General features: G+C 39.0%; 4 protein-coding genes across 4 annotated transcripts in view; 3 read left to right on the forward strand and 1 right to left on the reverse strand.

Moving 5' to 3' along the window:
• The window catches only part of LOC131844198 (GTPase-activating protein), a 33,334-nt gene extending 18,413 nt beyond the window's left edge, over positions 1–14,921 (forward strand). Inside the window, exons 3-16 of the mRNA XM_059193010.1 lie at positions 3,670–4,471; positions 4,554–4,669; positions 5,334–5,526; positions 6,002–6,150; positions 6,618–6,834; positions 7,345–7,548; positions 8,219–8,362; positions 8,748–8,842; positions 9,509–9,655; positions 10,470–10,606; positions 11,353–11,494; positions 11,672–11,874; positions 13,213–13,345; positions 13,460–14,921. Of these exons, the coding sequence (XP_059048993.1) occupies positions 3,670–4,471; positions 4,554–4,669; positions 5,334–5,526; positions 6,002–6,150; positions 6,618–6,834; positions 7,345–7,548; positions 8,219–8,362; positions 8,748–8,842; positions 9,509–9,655; positions 10,470–10,606; positions 11,353–11,494; positions 11,672–11,874; positions 13,213–13,345; positions 13,460–14,921 (4,144 nt within the window). The remainder of the gene's footprint in view (positions 1–3,669; positions 4,472–4,553; positions 4,670–5,333; positions 5,527–6,001; positions 6,151–6,617; positions 6,835–7,344; positions 7,549–8,218; positions 8,363–8,747; positions 8,843–9,508; positions 9,656–10,469; positions 10,607–11,352; positions 11,495–11,671; positions 11,875–13,212; positions 13,346–13,459) is intronic.
• A 2,378-nt stretch (positions 14,922–17,299) lies between these two features.
• On the forward strand, positions 17,300–19,259 carry LOC131844445 (hornerin-like). The gene is made up of 3 exons (XM_059193338.1): positions 17,300–17,477; positions 17,715–18,131; positions 18,215–19,259. Exons 1-3 carry the CDS (start codon positions 17,450–17,452, stop codon positions 18,946–18,948), a joined length of 1,179 nt encoding a protein of 392 aa, XP_059049321.1. The 5' UTR covers positions 17,300–17,449; the 3' UTR covers positions 18,949–19,259.
• A 487-nt stretch (positions 19,260–19,746) lies between these two features.
• LOC131844455 (protein cereblon-like) lies at positions 19,747–21,223 on the reverse strand. Its single transcript, XM_059193351.1, has 4 exons — positions 20,904–21,223; positions 20,629–20,831; positions 20,090–20,273; positions 19,747–19,852 (listed from the first exon to the last, which is right to left on the reverse strand). The coding sequence occupies exons 1-4, from the start codon at positions 20,998–21,000 to the stop codon at positions 19,809–19,811; spliced, it is 528 nt and encodes a 175-aa protein (XP_059049334.1). The 5' UTR covers positions 21,001–21,223; the 3' UTR covers positions 19,747–19,808.
• Positions 21,224–21,537: 314 nt separating this feature from the next.
• LOC131844323 (uncharacterized) lies at positions 21,538–24,184 on the forward strand. Its single transcript, XM_059193180.1, has one exon. It carries the CDS (start codon positions 21,677–21,679, stop codon positions 23,807–23,809), a length of 2,133 nt encoding a protein of 710 aa, XP_059049163.1. The 5' UTR covers positions 21,538–21,676; the 3' UTR covers positions 23,810–24,184.
• Positions 24,185–24,333: the final 149 nt, after the last annotated feature.

Here is a 24,333-nt window from a genome sequence, read left to right on the forward strand (position 1 = left end):
AATCATATTACACGGGACCTGGGTGGGTGTAGCAATTTGTTACAGTAAACATTAATTTGTATACAACTTTGTCATAATTATTAGCTTATTAATATTGTAAACGCGAAAGCTTGTGAGTATGGTTGGATGTTTGTTACTCTTTCACGCAAAAACCACTGAACGGATTTTGATGAAACTTTACAGTAACATAGCTTATACATCAGAAAAACATATAGGCTACAAATTTCACCCGGGTGAAACCGCGGCCACAGGTAATATGTATATAATCACACAAAAATTCATTAGTAATAATAAATCGAGTAGACAGGCATAGGCATGCCGCATTTCCGTTAATTTATTATGATTTGTAAGTTTTCTTTGTTTGTCTTTAGTTCGTCTGGCGATTTATTATAAATTTATATCGCACGATATTACGGTTACATTTGTACTTTTTTTATTTAGGTCTGTGTGAATTTACGTCTGTCAGTTACCTTTCATGATTAAACGACTGAACGGATTTTAATGAAATATGGCGTGATATCTTCATTTGGCATGATTGTAACACTCTCGTGTCGAACATAGGTACTTTTATCTCAAAAAGCAGACGAAGCAGTGTTACAGCTATTTTAATCGATTTGACTGTCTCCTTGTATCTAAATAAGAATAACTTGTGGCTTTATTTCTTGTGTAAATTATTTATAGTTAAGCCGTGTACAGTAGTGTATCTGTATTAAAATTAGGATTTAATTTGGTTGAAGACGTCATAAAAAACAGCTCATAATTTTGTAGTGGCGCTGCAACGGAAGCTTTTAAGTGATAAATTGGTCCCGGAACCTCATGGCGCGTAAAATGATGATCGGCTGCATGCTCGCGCCTGCGCGGCTGCGCCAGAATGGGCCACGACCGGCCCCCGTCAATTCTCTTAAGTGCAACGCTCTGATTTCTTGCATTACGTACGCGCTATTTTATGCTCCTTGTGCGTTTATTGCGGCCACGGGTAGACGTACGGCATGTATGGCTTACGTCCTACTTATTTTGAAACATCCGCCAAGTGCGAATTGATAGATGGACCAATTTTATTTAGATCGAAATTTGTATGGTATAGATTAGTCATGTGGGATTTCATACATAGTACATTTCATACATATTGTAAATGCGAAAGTGTGCCTGCCTGCTTGTTGTTTTTCAAAATAAATGCATGAATGGATCCTAAAGAAAGACACGATGATGAAAGATTGTCTATGTTTTATCTAAAAAAAATGGTGCCGTTCATCATAATTAATGAAAGTCAGGTTTAGTGTCTCAATGGTATATGTCATCTAAAGATGAAAATAAATACGATACTTTACTATCTATTCATCAATCTAATGGTGTCATAAATATTTAATCTATGAATGATTCACAGATCTATGGATGTACATTAATATGACTGTTTGTGAGTATTCCTGGTACTTGGTTTAGGTACAAATAATAGTTATAGTAGTTGCGTTGTTTAGGAACAATTAAGAATCAGTGATTCTTAATTGTTCGTAATGTACGTGGGCGAAATACGAGGACGCGCACAATTTTGAATAAGTAGTTTAAAATTGTGCCATTTATTCAGAATAGGATGATTTCTCTCTATAAAAGAAAGAAATTCATTGTTTTTGGGAGGTATTTTTCTATAGGTTATACATATGTTAACAGATGTTTAACGACATATTCTGTGAAAAAATCAACAACTTAAACAAACGAACAGACAGTTTTCGCCTCGTCACCATTTTACAATTGTAGTAGATTTATAGATAAAGAAAAATATTATATTATACAAAAAAAAAAAGAGTGCAGTGCAGTAAGAAAATTTTCGTGAAAGATATCTTCCAGACATGGTGATATAGCAACAACACGTACGCTTGTAATTTGCATTGAATTGCAGTAATTTGTGAAATGCATCGATCGAGGCGTGAACTGTGATGCATGCGGCGCGCCTCTGCTATGGCACAGTCAATGGCGGGCCGCGGGTGGCGGTTCCGCCTCCGTTTATAAATACCGGCCGGTGCCGGATGCGGCGCTAGCCTGCCACGCCAACACACGACACAAATCCCACACAAAACAATAATAAGCACATATTTTTATACGTTTATCTATATATATTATTCGTGATAACTACAACTTATAACGATTACGTGTTATGTAATACGTACACCTATTTTTATGTGATAATAGTTAGTAAGCTTAGAAGTATAATAATATTTCGATTTATTCATATAATAGAGTGGCTAAGACATATGTGTACTATAGAATATAAATAAAAATATCGAATAGCATATCTGCCTTTCCCAAACAAAATTCGGCACTATACAATCATAGTTGCAAGCATAGAAATAAGAGACATTTAGTTACAGGAAGTTTATCCAAATATTTTAATCTGCAACTAAATACTGTTTTGTTTATTAGTTATTTCCAGTTACAATAATCTATAATGAACATTAAACAGGAAAGATTAACTATATATACCTAAATGAAACCGTAATATAATTCAGAACAGAATTTTATATAATTTATTTCTCAAATTAATAACAGCATTCACATAACAGAATACAGTGAACCATTTGCACGTCTCTTATATACTACCTTATATCTGGACTAACTTGTTATGCGAAGGACTGATTTATCATCCGGGCTATAGACGTATACGACGCAAGTATATACCTTAAGTTATATGAAAAGTAAGCATACCGCTATATTAACAGCAAACCTACTTCAACAATACTGCACTGCTGTACTAACCATTTAAAAGCAATTTTAAACATTTTCATATACCTGCTCTGTCAGATGGATTTTATAGTGATTCGCTAGAGTGAAATCGTTTCTCTTGATTTTAGGGGCAAATAATATTTGAAACTTAAAGAATGTCTTTAGTATTCATTTTAAAAATAAAAATTAATGTTTATTTTACATGTCCAATAATTTAATTTAATTTAATTCTACTCTAATGTAAAATCACCTAAGTCGTTAATACAATGGACTGATTATAGGAAATTTATGATTATTGAATTGATTTGTACATTTCTCGTCAGTCTCCCTTGAACGGAGTTCCCTATCTTAACATTACAGAGGCGAAGGATGATGGAAATGTTCCTTTCATCTGGTCTATGACTTATATGAATTAGTGTGTTTTCATGCGCGCTCAGTGAAATCCGAACAATATCCTTAATTAATAACAGAACTATATGGCATCTATAAAATTCTCTGTCTTAATAATGTACATACATTATGATAATTGCTACAGCAAATATGCAATAATTGCCGTGCCTATTCACAAGTTACCAACTCCATCCTACGTTATGTACACTTACACCCACCTCTACATAGACAAAATCGCAATTACTGTTTGCGAATAACTTGTTTGGTATGAATGAACTATAAAACCATATTTGATATAAAAGCATTTAATTAATTGTATTGTCAACCATTGTAATCCAGCTTTAATGGATTTAGTTATATCAGTCAACCACAGATAGCCAACAATCTCTTTTTATATGTTTTTATGGAACTAAGTGGAACTTTAATTTTATAAAAAAGCAGTATACTGACAGTATATACCTCGTAATTTTATGCTATATTGAGTGGAGGTAGACATAAATGACCAGAGCAAGTGGACATGTCATATTTTATCTAATACTAAAAATATGTTATCTTTTGTTGCAGTCCATTTTTCGGCGAAGAGTTCCAGTTTGAGGTGCCCCGAAGATTTCGATACCTGTCAATATACGTGTTTGACCGTGACAAACATCTCAAACAGAACAAAGTGCTGGGAAAGGTTGCTATCAAAAGAGAAGATCTACACAGATATAACAATAAAGATCACTGGTTTGCACTACGGCCTGTCGATGCAGACTCCGAAGTGCAGGGGAAAGCATACATTGAACTCTCCCTCGAAGATTCGAGAAAACGGTTACGGGTGGAACCGAAACCCCCTGATCCCGACCCAGCTGCCGACAACAGCTCGTCGAAGACCAAAGCAAAGAATTTCGGCAGAATATCGGAATATTGTAAAGAGAGCATGAGGTTCGGCTCTTGTTCGAGCTCGACAAGTAAAAAACTACTGAGTGCGGTAGAGACGGAACCTACTCTAACACTATCTCGGTCGGAAAGTTTGAAAGATCGAGCTCAATGGGGCACGCGGACGAAGCCCCATGTGCATACGATGTCGGAATCTGACACTCCTACACCCACCGCCGTCGACTACTGGTCGGACCCAGAAAGACATTGCGCAGCGCGCATTGGACCTGACACATTACGCCTCAGAGTACTGGAATGCTCAGAGCTCACCACAAAGAATGGACAGTGCGACCCATTTGCTCTCGTCACGTTGTTATACTCGAACGGACGAAGAGTAGAGAGGCGCACGAAACCTAGAAAAAAGACTGTTAACCCACAATTTGATGAATTCTTCTGTTTTGATCTCGTAATAGATTCCGACCCGAAAGACAAGGACGCCTCACAGTCGGTGCGTATTGAACATATGTTTCTACTTGTTATTTTCATTAAACCTATTATTTGGTACTATTATTGTATTTTTATAATTGCAGCCGGGTGTTGCATGCGAAGCGAGAGTTTCCGTCTGGCATGACTCAGCGACACCTGTCTTCCTCGGGGAAGTGCGATTACAGTTGCGGCAACCTGCACCATCGCCTTTGCGCGCTTGGTAATTTTTTATTCCTTAGTATTGAACTTGTGCCTTACTTATTGTCTTACAAATGTTCGACTGCTTACCAAGATTCACGATACAAAGTTAGGTCGAGTCTCGGTGCTGAGCTGTCGTCTGTATAGGATATATGTCTTTCTAATTTATAATAATTTATTGCATTCTTGTTATATGCACGTTTCGACTAGTTATTTATAAAAAAAATACATCTGTATAACTAACCACTATAGCAAATATGTCGGATTATTCACTCCAGAGGTACATGATATCATTGTACTGCTGCGGATCCAATGCATCTGGACCTGGACTTTGATATATGAATATATATTGGACAAGGATATATATTGTAATTTACTATCATAGTTTATAAGTTGTTTACTAATAATAACCGGAATAAATTAATAAATATACATTTATACCTATAATTAGTAAATCACGGGGTCTTACCACGTTTGATTTTTATTGAGTTCCCTAAACTGTGTTTACCCGCGATCATGGCGTTGAAACACTGCCGAAATATCGGGAACTCAATAAATCATGGTAAGATCCCGTGACTTACTAATTATACGTATAAATAATGACCGCGTCAAATTTATATCTGCATATAAATATATATTGCTACTAATAAAAAAAATGTAAAGTGGTATGTTGGTGTATTGTGCAGGTTCTTCCTGACGTCTCGCGCGGGCGGCGCCCTATCGCGAGGCGCTACTCCACCGGGTACACGGCTGTCGGCGGCGGGCAGCGCCACGCTCGGCTCGCTGCGGCTACTGCTGCAGTATACCGTCGACCACGTTTTCCCCCTAGACCACTATAAGCAGCTCGAGGAGTTGTTCCTACGTAGCGTACATCAAAAGGTGTGTTATCGTATTAATTTTATTAACACACTATTTCATGCTTGTATTCTTAACTATACCAGCGTATACCGTTAGCACACACGGGTGCACAATTCCATAAATAAAATATACACTGGCTGTAGTCTGCAACTTAGCCCGCGTGGTATATAGTCTATGTTTAACATTCATAAAATGTTGCTTTCTTTACTAATTATAAATATTATTTAAATTGGTCTTATATTTTGAAACTTATGCTTTTAATAAAAATAATATTTTTTCTTTATTAACAAATATTCTGGTGTTTCTGTATGGTAGTTGTGGTTGCGTAATCTGATGAAAAAGTTATGGTCTCCAGTATATGGGTTTCCCTCCTATACATATCTATGTAACCATGTATGCATGACAAGGCTTATAATAAAAAAATCGCAAAATTTTTCTTGTGTAATTAAAAAAAATTGTTGTGCAGATATATAACATTCTTTTATTTCTTTTATAGCCCATAGCAGCGTCCGCTGTTTACATCCTAGGGGAGATTGTGTCGAGTAAGACTGACGCGGCTCAGCCCCTAGTAAGGCTGTTCACACACCATGATCTCATCGTGCCTATAGTTAAGGAGCTCGCGGACGCGGAGATATCTGTTCTCACGTAAGTTTATGACTACAATGTTAGTTTAACTGTATTCGTTGACTAGTAACCCGCCCCAGCTTTGCATGGGCCCATATTCTGAAGTCCTTGATTGTATGCCCAAGCAAAAGCCTTAAGTATCTTTTAAGGTAATTATTACCAATGAAAATTCAACTGTTGTTCCTTTATAATATTTTTTCAGATATTTACAAGGTGTATAGATTTATATAATATTTTATATATATATATATATATATATTTTCTTAATAATTTCATAGCATTTTCTGAAGAAAATATTTTAAAGACGAAAAACGACGTTTTATTTTATTGCTGTATCAATTACATTGTTAGTAAAAACTATTATTATGATTTTTTTTTTTCAAATCATTCCGACTATTAAAAGTCATATAGCAGCGCGACCTGCTGATATTGCTGTGCATAATTGTTTGTTTGTATATATCTATAATTCAAATAAATGTATTTTGTAGTGACGCGACGACGATATTCCGCGGCAACACGCTGGTGTCGAAGATGATGGACGAGGCGATGCGGCTGAGCGGCGCGGCATACCTGCGGTCGGTGCTGCGGCCCACGCTGGCGGCCGTGCTGGCCGAGCGCCGGCCCTGCGAGATCGACCCCGCCCGGGTCAAGCCCTCCGCCGCCGTCACCGCCAACCTCGCCAATCTCAAGGAGTATGTTGAGAGGGTAAGTTACTCCTAGGTTTTAAAAAAAAATTAACTTCAAATCTGTAGCTGCTGTTACATAGCACTTTTTTCAAGCTCGATCAGGAGCGCGAAACTAATTAATTCGCCTATAGAATATATGTTTAGAAATCAAGTATAATTATAAACATTCTCTTATTGGATGTAAGTATTGTAGTAGCAATTAGTTTATACATATAACCTTATATTAAGTACTTGAAGAAAATTCTGTACGCAAATTTCGCACACTTATAGTTTATATATTTATATTTATAATGCACAATAAATACATTAAATCGATAAAGACCTTTATACACAATAATGTATTGGATACCTACACGCAAATGTACTCTTTTGTTTTATGTAGAAGTGTGTGGTCAAATTGAGAACAGATTAACATTGTTTGTCTTTAATTTTATTTGTCTATGATCGTATTGAATGCTAAATCAATTATGGTCGAGTTTCGACCACCAAGCGATCAGTTACATATAGCGAAATACTGGTAAAAATACAGGTGTTCGGCGCAATAACGTCGTCGTACGCGATGTGTCCGACGGCCATGTGCCGGCTGTTCGACGCGCTGCGGCAGTGCGCGGCGCGGCACTTCCCGCGGAACGCTGAGGTGCGCTACTCGGTCGTCTCGGGCTTCATCTTCCTGAGGTTCTTCGCGCCCGCCATCCTCGGGCCCAGGCTCTTCGATCTCACCACCGAGCAAATCGTGAGTATAATCTTTATAAATTATCTCTTACAATTATGTATGTAGTTTGTTTTATTTTATAATTAGTACACGTCGTCAGCGGCTTTGAACATCTTCCATACATTTTTTTTCTTTGTCACACTCTCATTCGTTCATACCCACGGCTGATATCTCGCTATTATACATATTTTTCATTCGTTAGTTATTTAACTACCACATATAATTACTAGAATATTCCTTTGTTCCTATTATCCACAAAGTATAAGATATTGTGCTAAAGATATCGCAAAATTCTAGAAAACGTATTTTATATTTAGTTTGCCATTGATTCAATATAAGAAGATTAGAACATATAAAAATTAGTATTGTAAATTTTAGTATTACTTTTCATGAGCACCAAGAATAAATTTAGTTATAAAAAGTAATCTTTAATTATAAAAAACATCTACCATTATAATATGGGCCTTTGAGCTGAGTGAAGCTATTATGTATTCATGTACTGATTACCTTATGTTACTAACCTACTGATTATTTTTCGCACGGTGAATCCATAGAATGTTAAGAAGTTCGTCTCGCTAATTTATTTATTAACTATAATACAAAGATATGTCTATTGATATTTTTCTATTGGATTGAATTAACTACGGTGAATTAAATACAGTAATATATGCATCTTTACTCTATTCTACAGGACCCCCAAACAAATAGGACTCTAACGCTAATTTCGAAGACGATCCAGTCCCTGGGTAACTTGGTGAGCAGTCGCTCGGCGCAGCAGGTCTGCAAGGAGGAGTACATGGCCGAACTGTACCGTAGCTTCTGCACGCCAAGACATGTATGTACACACATTTACTATTAAGGTAGCGATTTAAGACAAGATTAATGTGATGCTAAAGGTTTTAATAATCAAACAGTGTTGGTATTGTGAAATGGGCAGATCCACTGTTGATGGAAATCTATTTGAAAAAATAATTGTGTATTTTGTTCTGTAATTATACTCATTTAGGATGAAAAGCAAATGTTGTCATCAACATTTTTGTCTACACAAAATAAAAAAGTAGAATAAAACAATGGAGCTTATTGTTCATTTAGGTATGCATAATGTGTAAACTTAATACAGAGGGACACCGAATAAAACTGCAGAGGCCTACTGATTGCGTTGTCATTGTTTTATTACAGTGAAAATAAAAATATGTCTATTGATTTACAATTTATTACAGGTGCAAGCAATCAGGCAGTTCCTCGAAATAATCTCCACCAGCACGGATACACAAAACAACAACATACAGGAAACGCCTGTCTTACTGAAAGAAGGGTGAGCATTATTCTTTTTTAGCTTATTACTCGCCCCGGTTTGCATGCAATTATTTTTGGGCTCTAATTATTTGCAGATAAAACACTTAGCTGCGTTGGTCTAATGTAGTATTTTATATATGTATTTTTTAAATTTGTCAGTTACAAACAAAATATCAATCTCTTTTATGACCGATGCTTTGAGTTTATTACTAATATATATTACTTATCCAATTATAACTGAAGTTGATTCGTAACATAAAAATAATATGAATAAATTTAATTAAATAAATTTAAATTAAAGTAACTTGATATTGTAAGATTGAAATGTACAGTTTTGACATTGAGTATCACTTTCTTTTGTGTATAAAATTTGGCGTTATTAATATTGTCCTTTTAATCTATGCTACATTTGGAACAGATATGGGTATGTACTGTTTTAAAACTCGACTCAATTTGTTAACTATGTATATTAATAAATTGCATGGAACATGCAATGTTTGAATATACATATAGGTAGTATTGGCAATACTGACAATATTGGCAATTTATAGTGGCATGGTATTATTGAACTCAAGTGTATCTTGATTTTATAATGATTATTTTCGATACCTCGTTATCGATGCGGTAGTCGGATATTCGATGTTCAAATCGAGCCGGAAGTGAAGGTTGCGCGCGGTGGTTGCAGGACGATGATAAAGCGGTCGGAGGGAGTGCGCGGGGCGGGCGCGGGCGGCGCGGCGGGCGCGGGCGGCGCGGGGGGCGGCTCGCCGCGCCGCCGCTGGACGCGCGCCGCGCACGCGCACGCCAAGCGCAGACACTTCCGCCTCACCAGGTCAGTGAGACGCTGTTTGCTCACTTTAGATACTTTTTGTCTTCTTTTCGAACTATCAATCGAATTAAACACGTTAGGGATGTTCTTCATTGAACCAAAATTTTATATTTTTCGTCTAACTAAAATTGCTATAGAGCTGACACGCTACGATGGACCGACAACTCGTTTATTAGTTGTAGCCATCGTATATATGTTCTTACATGTCGATTATATTACATAAGCGATTAAAAATAAGCTTTATTAGTTATCTTAAAGTTCTCACAAGATAATGTATGCTAATAGTTTGGTTGAACACACTAATTTTGGGAATTAATTATTCTCATTGAAAAATATAAAGTTGGATAGCCCGATCATCCCGATCGACGAGGCTATAAACCTGCTACGTACGTTATATCATGATTGATAGCATCGTTGAAAAATGTTGTGTGGACGAAGTTACAGGTGCAGGCAGTTTGCATATTGCATAAAGTAAAATATTTATATATATTTACTAGCTGACCCTGAAAACGTTGTTAGGCTATATAAATTAAAATTGCTATTAAAAAAATATGGGTCTGTGATAGAACAGTGAAATTCAGGGTTGCATGTATTTTTAATGCCACATTATAAAAAAATAAAATGTCAAAAAAATAAAACGTTAGAGGTGGTTAACCCTTATCACTTAGAGGTATGAAAAATAGACAGTAGCCGATTCTCGGATCTACTGACTATGCATATAAAATTTCATAAAAATCGGTCAAACGATTTCGGAGGAATACGGTAACTGACATCGTGACACTAGAATGTTGTGTATAAGATTAATGTATATATACAGTGGGGAGTTGACGTGGTCGCGGTGCGGCGCGAAGACGCCCGGCCACCGTCTGCCGCTGTCGGGCGTGCTGGCCGTCGCCGCCGTCGACTGCCCGCCCGCCGGCGCGCCGCTCGGAGCCAACAACATCTTCCAGATAGGTACGCTGACGCTGAGGCGGCCAAACAGACTACGAGACGAGACAAGGATGTGATATCTACCAGGGATGTTAGGGAACTCCGTAATCGTAACCGAAACTATCGGATATCCGATATAAAAAAATATTCGTAACCGTAACCGAATCCGAAATAAAAGTTTCATATAGGGGCGGAGCCTAATATAGACACGTTATGTGGACATTTTTTTTAGCTATTTATTATTTTTGAAATTCCTTAAAAAATTAATATCCGTAACCGAAATTATCCGAAACTAACGGATAATCCGAAATAATTTCATATCCATAACATCCCTGATATCTACCTAGCGTGGTCCGTGATTTTGTCATACCATTTGCGTAAAAAAAGTATATGTATCATATTTACTCTGTACTTCTATACTATTTTTTTTTTTTTATTGATTCTTTGCATTGAGTTTACTCCGAAACTACTGGAACTATTTGAAGAAAATAAATTCATTTTAATAAATTTATTGAATTTCTACATCAAAGTTAAAATCTCTTGCCACGCTTTGTAATTTAGGTACTTATGTATGTACCTAAATTATTAGTCAGATATAGCTTTTAATATGTATTAAAAGCTATATCTGACTGATGCTGAACTATGGGATATATAATATTACTGATATGATCTATACTAGAGGTAGACTAAAAAGTTATAAAATGTATATATCATGCATATAATTATATGTTTGCTGTTTAATAATAATTAAACTGTAATTTCGTTTACAGTGCATCGCGAGCGCGTGCTGTTCGTGCAGGCGAGCAACTGTGTGGAGCGAGCGGAGTGGGTGCGGCTGCTGGCCGCGCTGTGTCGCCACTCACCCGCCGCTCCCGCGCACTCCGGCTACTACGCGGACGCGCGCTGGACCTGGTGCGTCAAACTGTATTATACATACCATTCACACATACAACCCATGTATAGTCTTATATTTTAAACTAGTATTAAGATAATTGTAGCCTAACGTAACACTTCCTATAGATTTTTTCTTTGTTATCGCCGTTTGCGTTTGTGTTACGTGTATTAAAGACATCGAAATTACTATAATAGTTGCGGTCGTGAGGAGGCGGACGCGGAGGGTTGTGGCGGGTGCACGCAGTCGACGGAGGCCGGCGAGCGGGAGACGCGGCGCGGACCAGCAGCACTAGCGCTGCGGCTCGACCCCGCGCGCGACCTGCAGCGGCTGCACGCGCTGCTGGTCGCGCACGCGCCGCGCCTCGACGAGCGGCTGCACCGGCCGCGCCACCACCACGGTACGTACGTCGCACGCCACCTGCAGCGGCTGCACGCGCTGCTGGTCGCGCACGCGCCGCGCCTCGACGAGCGGCTGCACCGGCCGCGCCACCACCACGGTACGTACGTCGCACGCCACCTGCAGCGGCTGCACGCGCTGCTGGTCGCGCACGCGCCGCGCCTCGACGAGCGGCTGCACCGGCCGCGCCACCACCACGGTACGTACGTCGCACGCCACCTGCAGCGGCTGCACGCGCTGCTGGTCGCGCACGCGCCGCGCCTCGACGAGCGGCTGCACCGGCCGCGCCACCACCACGGTACGTACGTCGCACGCCACCTGCAGCGGCTGCACGCGCTGCTGGTCGCGCACGCGCCGCGCCTCGACGAGCGGCTGCACCGGCCGCGCCACCACCACGGTACGTACGTCGCACGCCACCTGCAGCGGCTGCACGCGCTGCTGGTCGCGCACGCGCCGCGCCTCGACGAGCGGCTGCACCGGCCGCGCCACCACCACGGTACGTACGTCGCACGCCACCTGCAGCGGCTGCACGCGCTGCTGGTCGCGCACGCGCCGCGCCTCGACGAGCGGCTGCACCGGCCGCGCCACCACCACGGTACGTACGTCGCACGCTGCAGCGGCTGCACGCGGCTGGTCGCGCACGCGCCGCTCCTCGACGAGCGCTGCACCGGCCGCGCTGTACGTCGCACGCGCACGCGCCGCGCCTCGACGAGCGGCTGCACCGGCCGCGCCACCACCACGGTACGTACGTCGCACGCCACCTGCACGTACTGGTCGCGCACGCGCCCACCTCGACGAGCGGCTGCACGCGCCTGTACGTACGTCGCACGCCACCTGCAGCGGCTGCACGCGCTGCTGGTCGCGCACGCGCCGCGCCTCGACGAGCGGCTGCACCGGCCGCGCCACCACCACGGTACGTACGTCGCACGCCACCTGCAGCGGCTGCACGCGCTGCTGGTCGCGCACGCGCCGCGCCTCGACGAGCGGCTGCACCGGCCTCGCCACCACCACGGTACGTACGTCGCACGCCACCTGCAGCGGCTGCACGCGCTGTTGGTCGAGTTCATAATTTATGCTTTCTATTGGTAAATTAATTTTCTAAATATGTTCTGTAGAGCCCGAGATAACATCACAACCTCACAAAGTCACAAACGTTACCTCTTTATAATCTGCTCTAAATATAACCGCTCTTTATACTAAAGACTATCCTAATCGTGTAAAAGGGCATTTTTAGAAAAGTTGGTAATGCTAAGTAGCCAACTATTATATAAGTGGCAAAATGATGATCAACTAAATATGAATAAATGTTTTTAACTTTGTCTTTATTTGCCCCGTACAGAAGGCACGAGTATGGAGGAGCGTGAAGCAGAAGCGGCTACGCTGCGTGAATTGCAGGAGGCCATGTTTCACTTAGAGCACGGACACCGAACCTACCGAAGATCACTAGCCAGGGAGACCAAGTATGGCAGCAAGTAAGTACAAATTTAGTCCATAACACATTTCCCACCAATTATTATAATAGAATTAAGCGATTATTTTTAATTAAGAAAATACAAATTTGTTTACTTAAAGTTTATTTTATACAGGCAAGCGCCAATAGGCGACGACAATTACCTGCATTTAGCCGGAGCCTCGGACAGCGTCGATAGCCAGTTCCTTTGGCGGCCGTGGCGGAGCGATATTTCACCTACCGTAGATTTGGACGGTACGACGATACCTATGCAGTCGTCCCTCGACATCGGCTCCAGCACGGAATCACTGAGACTAGCTCGGCACGGTGACGAGCGGTCGTCCGGGAAGTCCACCAAGTCCACCGGCAGCGGCTACCTCACCATGTCCTGCCTGAAGCACGAGCCCTCCGAGGACAGCGACGGTTCCGCGGAGAAGCCCGCGCGGCCGCCGAAGCCGGCGCGCCTGTCGCCCGCGCGCGCGCCGCGCTGCGAGTACGTGCACGTGCAGCCGCGCGCGCGCCGCCCCGACCACTTCCGCTGCCAGGAGTACGAGCTCATGACCGACTTCAGCACGCACGCCCGCCCCCACGACGACGCGCCGCCCGCCGTGCCGCCGCGCGGACACACGCCCGCCCGCGCCAGGCTGCACCCCAAGCCCGAGCTCGACCTCTCCAAGTCGGTAGACGACCGCTCCACCTCTTTGTACGGCGCGCTGTGCGGATCTACGGGCAGCCTACCGAGCGACGAGATGCACGACGATGAAAACGAATGTCTGCTCGATAAGCGAGACGAACATCGGTTGAGCAAAATAGATACGGTCTCGAACGACGACAGTCTACTCGACGAGCTTCAAAGAGATACGTATTGCGTTCTGAAAGTCTGCGAGGACGACCCTCCCGAGGAGGAACAGAAAAAAGATGTCGTCATGGAGTCGGCCGACAAAAAGGAGAAAGAAGACTTCGGCGTGTTTTCCAGAATAAGCATCCAGAGAAAGTCGAACCCGAATAAAACTCAACCGAATTCAATAAAACCACTGAAGACGTCGAATTCGACGTCGAACGTCCACGACGCCGGATCGACGTCGTCGCGCCCTCTGTCGGAGCGTCTCACTCCGTTCTTTCTCAAAAAGAAACCGAAACCCCCGGACGAGTCTACGGCGGCCAGCAAGAGCGGGCGCAAGGAGGACAATCTCATCGGACGACTGACGCCACGCTTCGGGCAGTCTCGACTGTACGGACGCGGACAGTCGCTCGAGCTCGCGCCGCCCGAGAGCCGCACCAAGCGCATCGAGCGGTCGGCCACCACCGTCAACATCCCGCGAGAGTCGAGGCACATGAACTCGTCCATAGTGGCCAACCTCAAGTTTCTCAGCCTGCATCGGTACGGTGCACAGGAAGACGTCCAGTGCCGGGCGTTCGTGCGCACGGACGCGGAGGGCGCGGGCGCGGCGGGCGCTGCGCCGGCGGCGGCGGCGAGGCCCGACGGCGCGGAGGGCGCGGCGACCTCGTCGGCCGGCGCCGAGCTGGAGGCTGCCTCGTGGCGGCGCGCGCACGCGCCCTCGCTGCTGGCCGCCGCCACCACCGACATCCGCCTGTAGGGCCGCAGGGCCGGCGCCGAGCTGGAGGCTGCCTCGTGGCGGCGCGCGCACGCGCCCTCGCTGCTGGCCGCCGCCACCACCGACATCCGCCTGTAGGGCCGGCCGCGATTGGCCGGCGCCGAGCTGTTAAATAATGGCTAAATATTGGCGGCGCGCGCACGCGTCCTCGCTGCTGGCCGCCGCCACCACCGACATCCGCCTGTAGGGCCGCAGGATTAAAATATCAATGACGCCGAGTAATATGGAGGCTGCCTTATGGCGGCGCGCGCACGCGCAACTCAATTTTTCACGAGTAAGATGCTAAGTTTGCCGCCGCCATACCACCGAAACAGTCTCTGATGTAGGGCCGCAGGGCCGACGGCCTCCCGTCACGCGCCCGCGGCCGTCGACGAACTAACTAAACTGTGATTATTTATTTCTATTGTATAGATTAAAACAATTTGAAATATTTCGTCGAATTGAACCGTGTGAATATTCCTTTAGATTCGTAGTGATTTCTAGTGAAAATTATTTTTGTGTTAGTTTAGATATATAATATTATTTGATAGCGTAAATACTCAAATTTGTATTTTATTGTGTGACCTCGTCGTCGATTGGCGACCTCTCATTCCTGTAGCGTGTTAAATAATGAAATTCTAAATATTGTTCTAGAAACATTGTTTTCTATATCGGTGTCTCTCTTAATGTCCGATCTAGTGAGCGATATAAAATTGCATATTTTGTATAACGTATGTGTATTTGATAATGCAATAAAGAGATTAAAATATCAATGACATGATATTTTCAAAAATTTTGTAATATGTATAATTATTAAGAAATATTTTGGGTTGCTTATGTCGTGACAATATTAAAGTATTGCACTTTGATCGCAACTCAATTTTTGCACGAGTAAGATGTACTTAAGTTTGATATTACTGACTCATAGCCTTCATACTAGTTCATACGTGAAACAAAAGTCTCTGATGTATATTGTATGTGGTAATAAAAAACGGCCTTAATTATGCTATGGCGCCTATGATTACGGCCTTCGAGTTGTAAACACCACTAACTAAACTGTGATTCACTTTACAAACTTGGCTCATATTGTAAAAGTAGATTAAAACAATTTGTACATAATATTAGTCAGTCAATTGAAAATTGTCGAATATTAAAACCCATATGGGAGATACATTATAGGTTTCTTAGTGTTAATAATTATTTTTGTGTTAGTTTCGGATATATAATATTATTTAGATGTATAAACACTCAGTTTGTATTTTATTTACGTTGTTATCCTCCGAGTATGGAGGGATATTTTAATTTAACTATAATGAAAATAAAATAATGTACAAATTAATATTTCGTAAAAATATACATATTATGTTATTTATTTCACCTATTTTCATTTTGTTAATAAAATTTCACATAAGTATAAACTTGAATAGAGACTATTTTTTATTGTCCTTTCCTTTCAAAGTTTTATCATAATCGAATATGTCCAACCTACTAACATCGCCGTAACAGATATCGTCCAACTTAGCACTGGCGGTTTTTTGTATAAGAGTAGCTTTTAATCTTCCTTTGAACGGTCGATCTTTTATTTCAAATTTTCCAAAATTTAAATGTATTGGATGTTCGTAGAGAGTAGATGTTGCGGTCTAGGATTATATTTACGAAGATAATCCTAGACAGGATAGACGAATTCATAGAAGACAACATATCAAGTAAATAATATATTTATTTACAACGATTTATTTTTGAGATAAAATATAGACTATGTCCTTTCTCGCTTTTCAATTTCATTTCGGGCAACTTATTATTATTATATAACAATATTGGGCCCTATTATATATGCCTTAAAGAATAATATATTAGACTTTGTGTGTATCATTACGGCAATCTTATAAGATAGCAGCGGCAAACTCCCTTCGGCCGATAGTCTTCCTTCATAAAGAATATGAATATGTCTTCATACTGAAGCCGTGAAAAGGGATCAAAACAGATATCACAATTTCATATTTTAAATATTAATATAGTATGTATATAGATTAATATAAACTACTCGCGCTATGTTTAAAGATTTATAAAATTTAATACATATTATTATAATCAAAATCCTTTGATGTTTTTATTAACTAAACAGCTGTAGTCACGTAAATGCTTGGTATTCGATATTACGGGAGTTTAATCCAAATAATTTGTTTACTTCTTGTACATACATTTTATAAATATTACAACATATTTTTTATTAGAAATCCTTGGAATGCGGAGTTCAACATTCAACTATTTGGCGGTATAGCTTTTCTTGTTATGTTTACTTACTGTTTCTAATTTAAAATTGGATCTGGCAACACTGATGCTTGTAATTACTTAGCAGTACGTGCATTTAAAGCCGTAAAAAGCAAGTCTATCTGATCTGTGGTAAAAACAAAAAAAAATAAAGCTAACCTATATTCATCTAAATATCCGCTATTACATTATAAATATATTATTATTTAGACATAAAAGACCATTTCAACTTAAACGTAAACAGATTTCAGTGATTAACAATGGCAGATTCAGTGAATATGTCTTTGGGTAAGACCTTTTATTAATGTTAACTATATCAAACATTTTTAGCCATTTTACCTCTATTTTAAAATACCCTATTTATTCGTCATATATAGCTATATTATCATTGTAATATTTATGTACAAATTGCTATTTATATCATTCTTTTATTTAATACATGAACAGATGTCACGAAAGTGACGTGTGTTATAAAAATAGCACAATATGTTTTCATTCAATAAATATGTTGACATATATTTACAGATGAGATAATCCAACAGAATAAACAGCTACGAACTAGTAGATCTCGTGGAAGAGGTGGAGGTACGAATAGAGGCCGTGGAGTGGATCGTGGTGGAGGTCGAGGTAGACCAGGTAGAGGTGGAGGACGCGGACGCGGTCGTGGTGGCCGGGGGCGTTCACAGTCACGTGCCAATACCCCATCGGGTAGACAGGGTCGATCTCGATCCCGTGGCCCAGGAGGACGCTCTCAATCACGGTCTCGTTCACAATCGCAGGCACGCTCCCGCTCTCGACAACGCCGTAATTCTGTTTCACGAGGAAGATCAAACTCGAGATCACGTTTCACTAGAGGTCTCACTCCCAAAGGTAGAGCAGGCCTAGAGGAGCAACAATCTGAAATACCTCCATTAGTCAGAACTGGTAGATTTAACAACAGAGGTAAACAGATTATAATTTTTATTTGCATGGTTATGTATAAGTATTACTTTATTTGCTCACTATAATCATTTTTTAACTTTTAGGTGGACAGCAGAACAGATTGAGACGGTCCAATTCTAATCCAAATCTTTATGGCAGTGTGCATAGTAGACTTGGCATAACTACACGTCGAGGTGCAGCAAATCTGCGTAGACCATTGGCAGTTGCTAAGCGAGGCATTTCTAAACGTGGTCGTGGTTTGAGCACTGGTAACAGGTATAGTGCAGTGGGACTACGATCAGACCAAATTTTGAAAGAACAAAGACAGAATCTCCTTATGCATAATAATGTGATACGGTCACAGACATTCACACGATCTCGAAACAATTCTTTCAATTCTGCTTCACAACTAACAGTTAGTGTGGCAAATGATTTTGTCAATAGACGACGTAACAGTTTTGGTAGTTCAGGTTATTTAAATAGGCAGAGTTTAGCCCAACTTAATAATCAATTTGGTGGTTATAACACTCGAAGAGGCCCAGGAAGTGTTAAGTCATTAGGATCAAATAGATCGAACAGATCTAACCGATCAAATCAATCCAATAACAGCAAAAGATCAACAAGATCGCGTGGACGTGGCAGAGGAGGAAATCGAGGTATAGGTGGAAAATTTGTTAATAAACAAATACTAAATGCTAAACTGCAAAAGGAAATAGCTGCAATACAGGGAAAAACATATGGCAATAAAACAGTTACTGAGTCTCCTACAGGTGTGAACTTTACTCCCACTCCAGCCGCAACAGGACAATCTTTACATCAAAGATTTGCTAGTACATAGATTGAATAAGTAGATTAATATTAGAATAAGGTTGATTATAATTTTTGTTTAGTAAAAATGTGATTAAGGAGTAAGTAAACTGTTTTCTATAATTAATGTACCTGTAAGAAGTATTAGAGATAAACTGTTAAAATACAATCCTAACACCATAGCCATTGCTTAGGCAAGGAACAAAAACTTTTTACATAATACATATTTCATGGAACATGTTTGTTTGATTTTTTTTTTGTTGTTATGAAATGGCCTACAATTAATATATGTAAAAGTGTTACTGTGTATCTCTAAAGTGGAATTGCTTCATAACCAATTTTTTTTTACTAAATGATGTCTCTTATTTTACTAGTTTTTTTAATCCTGACATTATCAGAAAATCACTGATTTCAATTGTGAGAAGACACCAAATTTGATTTATAATTCTAAAAATATTTTGTTTGTCTAAAGATTAGGTTAAGTGTGCAAATTTTGATAAAACTTCGCATATTGTAAATGCAGGAGTATAAGGATATTTATTACCGGTAAATACAAAAATTTCCATGGTAAAGAAGTTGTATGATGATGTATTATCATTTTAATTCATATCATGGTAACATTGCACATGCAAATGTTTACATTGTTGTAATAGATGTTATTTTCAGAACATTGTGATCATTATGTATTTAATTCTCTATGTTATGGCTGCTAACTTTTTTATACTTACAAAAGTATTATTGTTATGGAGACATGGAGATAAAATAAATTCTAACAACAATTTGTGTATAAATTCTCTATGAGTATATAATAAAATAAAAATATAAAAATTATAACATTGTTTTTATTTAAATAGAAATATTATTTTATAAAATTATATAGTCTGCAATATTTTACATTTTGTATATTTTCGGCATCATTATCAATGAATCTGTAACTGAAAAAATACTATAATTAATTTATTGTTTCATATTTTAGAAATATATTGACTTTTATTAAGAAAAATATTTTTTGAGGAGTTTTTTACCATCAATTTAGACATAAATTATGTCCAAATTGATGAAATTGACATTAACCAATATAGAAGTAAAATCTTATATTAAAGAATTATTATTCTGTAACATAATATGAAAAATACTTAAATGTAATGATAATGTTATTATGTATTGCTTACAATTTTCTCCAAGAATGTTACTCAGTATTAGTCCATGAAATGACTGTTCTTGAGTGTGAGATTTGTCATTGCCAACCTCAGAGTTTTTAGAACTGTCAAATGTCCAACCAAGATGTTGTCCACAATGAGGACATGTACATATGCGCCATGTGTAGCCCGGGTACCAAGAGTCAGCACCTTGACGCTAAAAATAAAATGGTCCAGTTCTATATTACATTTTTTAACTATTCTAATGGCCATCACCATAACTGGGCTTTACAACTTACAGCCAGATGAAACCCCTATCAGTCAGTCATAGAGGGTTTGATTGGAGAGGTGCCAGAGGGCCAGAGTTCTTTCAATAATACTATAATAGCTTATAATGCAGTATTGAGGGTTTGAGAAACTTACTGTTATTTGTGCTTTATTATAAACTCATTTTAATAGGTTATTCATATTAAGTGTACTAAAAAAAGAGATTAATATACTGATGGGCTGATCAGGAAAAGGAGAAACATACTATGCTGGACGCCAAAATTACTATGATTTCAATGACTTACAGGTCCTATGTTATCACATCTTGCTTTCTCTGTTGTAACTATTTCAAATTTTACTCCAAAAGGATTCACTAATGTTTGTACTGTAACATTTTGTTTCCCAAACAAGTTTTGTTTTTCAGTCTTACGTGATCCTGGGCTTAATTTACTAAACAGGTAATAAGAATCTGCAACGTCAGCTCCACACTTTCTACATAACAGCACCTCTGAAATATTACACGAATTATTATCAACTTATCTGATAATTTGGTCTGGAATAAACATGGTATTCATTTTACCTTGTTTATTATTTTCTGCTTTTGAATATTCTTCAGCAAACGTGTAATTAACGGAAGCGTATAAATATAATAGCAATATATGAAAAATATAAAACATGCCTTCTAAAATTGCAAGCAATACACTATATAAATAAGTATAAACAGTTATACTTTTGTTTACTATTGTGGGTTAAAATTATACTGTACAGTAAAAATATATTGAAAGCTGAAAATAAATTAAGTTGTAAAACTTGAACAACTAATAACGTTTCATTTTTTGGTTGTGTTATGTTTGTGTGATAGATAAATCAACAAAACCAATCTATATACAGACATTTGTACAGATTTAAGAGCTTTGACAATGACAAGCGAACAAAACCTAACTTTTTAATTTTTACGGCTTAAAATGTAAGATATTTTGAACTTGTTTATGACGGTTAAAATATCAAATTTATTATTATACTATACAATAGTTCTAGTTTAAACAAATCGTCGTAGCCTAGAGATTTACTTCCCTAATTTACATCGAAAATATCGTGAACTTCACTTTGAAGCTAACGCTATAACTTTCTATCCAAAAGAAGAAAAAAAATCTTTCTATCAATGTCAAAGTCATAGATTAATACAATTATATCTACATTCATACATTGTTTGTTATGAAATGTGAAACACTAAGAAATATCTTGTTTATTGACAGCAATAAATAATTAAATCAGTGTTATTGATAGCGAAACTGCTATTTTTTTTTATTTTTCGGTCGCTGATAATTTAGGCAGGCAGTAAGTAAAGCGAAAATGTCATTTTTTAAGAATGTAGCCTCTGGCTTCAGCATTCGTAGCCGTGATTCTATTATCAAAGAATCTTTAATAAATAATCTATCTGAATGCGTAAAAGACATACAATACAATAATCAGTTTGAAGAAAACTTCCACAGCGTCCTAGGTTCCAATGATTCCACTAATACGCTGTGCTCGGCATTGGAGGCTGTTTTTCTGCACGGTTTAAAAGATACTTTCTTTAGAAAAGCAAAAAACGCATTATCTGGGGATTCAGATCAACGTCCTGAACCTAATTTTTGGCCTTTAGTTCTGGTGCTGTCACATCGACAGAATATTGATCAGATCTCTTCATTGCCCCAGATCAACACAGAAATAGGTCAATGTCGGGCTTGGCTTCGAATCGCTCTCAATGAATGTCTTCTATCATCTTACCTGTCTACATTATTAAAAAACATATCTGCTGTAAAGCCATTTTACACAAGGGCAGCATTTGTATCAGATACTGAAATATTAGAAGTAGCACAAAAGCTTATTGAAGGTTTGGAGTCATGTGTGCAGTTTAATTTGCCGATAAATTCTAGTCTGCTTAATCAGTGGCCCGAACAGGTATTGATGCTGGCTGGAATATGGGTACCTAAAATCAGAGTTGCACCAATAAGTACAGCCTTGGATGTGGCTAGTACAATGATAGATGAAGAGACAAAGCCCAAATTGGTGTCAACTCCAACTCACTCCTCCAACATTACTGGCTTAGGTCGCATGCTCTCACTTAATGAAGATGAGGCATTAGATTTCATATTATCTAAAGATATAAAAGACATCACAAGTAGTCCCACATCCTTACAAGACATTAAAATACCTGAGGAAAAAAAAGATCACCCAAAAGAAGAAACATTACCACAGACTGTTGATAAGAAATCAATTCCTGTGGAGATTGAGAAACCATCTACAAGTGACGCTCAAAAACCAGATGTCTCTTTGTCATCATCATTAAATTCAGAAGATTTTGTGGCTCCCACTGATGTTAATGTAACTGGCAACTCTCTCTCTGGCAAGGGATGGTCAGACAATCATGATGACCTAAACACATCTGTGCATTCCAACTCATCACATGGCAGCAGCATGATTAAAACACCTGAATTAAAGAGCTTGTCTTCATTAGTTGATAACACGAATCCATTCAGTGAAACTAATGCCACCACTCCTAATTTACGAGATATCATAAAAGATATACAAAAAGAACTGAAATTGACAGATGACACAGAAATATGTGAAATACCAGAAGAGACTGCAACACCTGAAGACCCTCTATTACAAGGATTAGATTTTGAAGTTGTCCCTAATTCTATGTCGGGGTCATTTACTGTACCAGAATTACAAAAAATGATACAACAATTAGGTTTTCTGTCTAGAGAACAAGGTCTCGACCACCAGAATTATCAATGCAAGGGGTGTCAGGATTTATTAGGAAGTACAATATCAAAAGCCAAAGTGTGTGCCTTCACTGGAGATTATTACTGTACAAATTGCATGGACCCCAATGTGTTTATAATTCCCGCCCGTGTTGTACATAATTGGGACTTCAAAAGATATGCAGTGTCAAAAAAGTCAGCATTATTTTTGCTTGAGTTTCAACATCATGCTTGGATTGATATGAAAAAATTGAATCCAAAGATTTACTGTGGTGTCTCTGATATGGCCCAGTTGCAAGAATTGAGAATACAGTTGAATTTTTTGAGAGCATACATATTTACTTGCAGGGAGCCTGTTATAGAGGATTTGCAAAAGAGAGTCTGGCCCAGGGAGTACCTGTATGACCATGTCCATCTTTACACAATTTCTGATCTAGCACAAATACCCAATGGTTCCTTAGCACTGCAGTTAGAAAAAGTTGTTAATTTTGCGAGAAGTCATGTGTTAGATTGTTGGCTGTGCAGTCAAAAGGGTTTCATTTGTGAAGTATGTCAGGATCCAAAGATATTATATCCTTTTGAAACAAGTAGCACATATCGTTGTGATGATTGCTCTAGTGTATTTCATAGTAAATGTTTAAATGAAAAAATACCCTGCCCTAAATGCAAGAGGAGACTAAATCGCACAAATGAGCTGTCATTAGTTGATGCAGTGCATGCTCATTTTAATAAGTAAAATACAACTGCATTTTTTACAGAAATATGCATTTTATTTCTTAAAAAGAATTGCTTATGTTTATACAAATAATTTAAAAAATGGCCAGAAAAATACAAACATTTAATACTACTCCTTATACCAAATCCATATTTTTATAGGCAAAGTAAATTTAGTGTAAATATTCAATTATATTATTTATGACTGTGAAGCATTATAATTATATCATAATATAGATATTTTAGTTACTTAAATATTAATTTTTATTTATTACATTTAATAAGTATGAATTTGACTTTATAAAAAACAAATGTTAAAAATTTATGTGATATATATTTTGTAAAACTAATATGTGCAAAATGTAAAAAGCATTGTAGGAAGTTGTATTATGAACTAGGTACTGTCTCTCACTAAATTTACTTTAAATATATTATCTACATTGTACTGTTTTCATTATATGAATTATATCTATTCATTTAGTTTTTACTTATTGTAAAAATAGCTATTATTTTTAATTGTTATTATTTTATTTTTTTAATTATTAT

Source organism: Achroia grisella, unplaced genomic scaffold, assembly GCF_030625045.1.
Source record: "Achroia grisella isolate CSIRO2021 unplaced genomic scaffold, CSIRO_AGI_Agris_v1 utg402, whole genome shotgun sequence".
NCBI lineage: Eukaryota > Metazoa > Arthropoda > Insecta > Lepidoptera > Pyralidae > Achroia > Achroia grisella.

Bases quoted from the DNA above. Each gene is read 5' to 3' on its own strand.
- LOC131844445 (XM_059193338.1), top strand. From the start codon at position 17,450: ATGGCAGATTCAGTGAATATGTCTTTGG. The intron at 17,478-17,714 runs GTAAGACCTTTT...ATATATTTACAG, and splicing joins TTCAGTGAATATGTCTTTGG to ATGAGATAATCCAACAGAAT. The intron at 18,132-18,214 runs GTAAACAGATTA...TTTAACTTTTAG, and splicing joins TGGTAGATTTAACAACAGAG to GTGGACAGCAGAACAGATTG.
- LOC131844323 (XM_059193180.1), top strand. From the start codon at position 21,677: ATGTCATTTTTTAAGAATGTAGCCTCTGGCTTCAGCATTCGTAGCCGT.
- LOC131844455 (XM_059193351.1), bottom strand. From the start codon at position 21,000: ATGTTTTATATTTTTCATATATTGCTATTATATTTATACGCTTCCGTT. The intron at 20,832-20,903 runs GTAAAATGAATA...GTAATATTTCAG, and splicing joins AGCAGAAAATAATAAACAAG to AGGTGCTGTTATGTAGAAAG. The intron at 19,853-20,089 runs GTAAGCAATACA...GTATTTTTTCAG, and splicing joins TAACATTCTTGGAGAAAATT to TTACAGATTCATTGATAATG.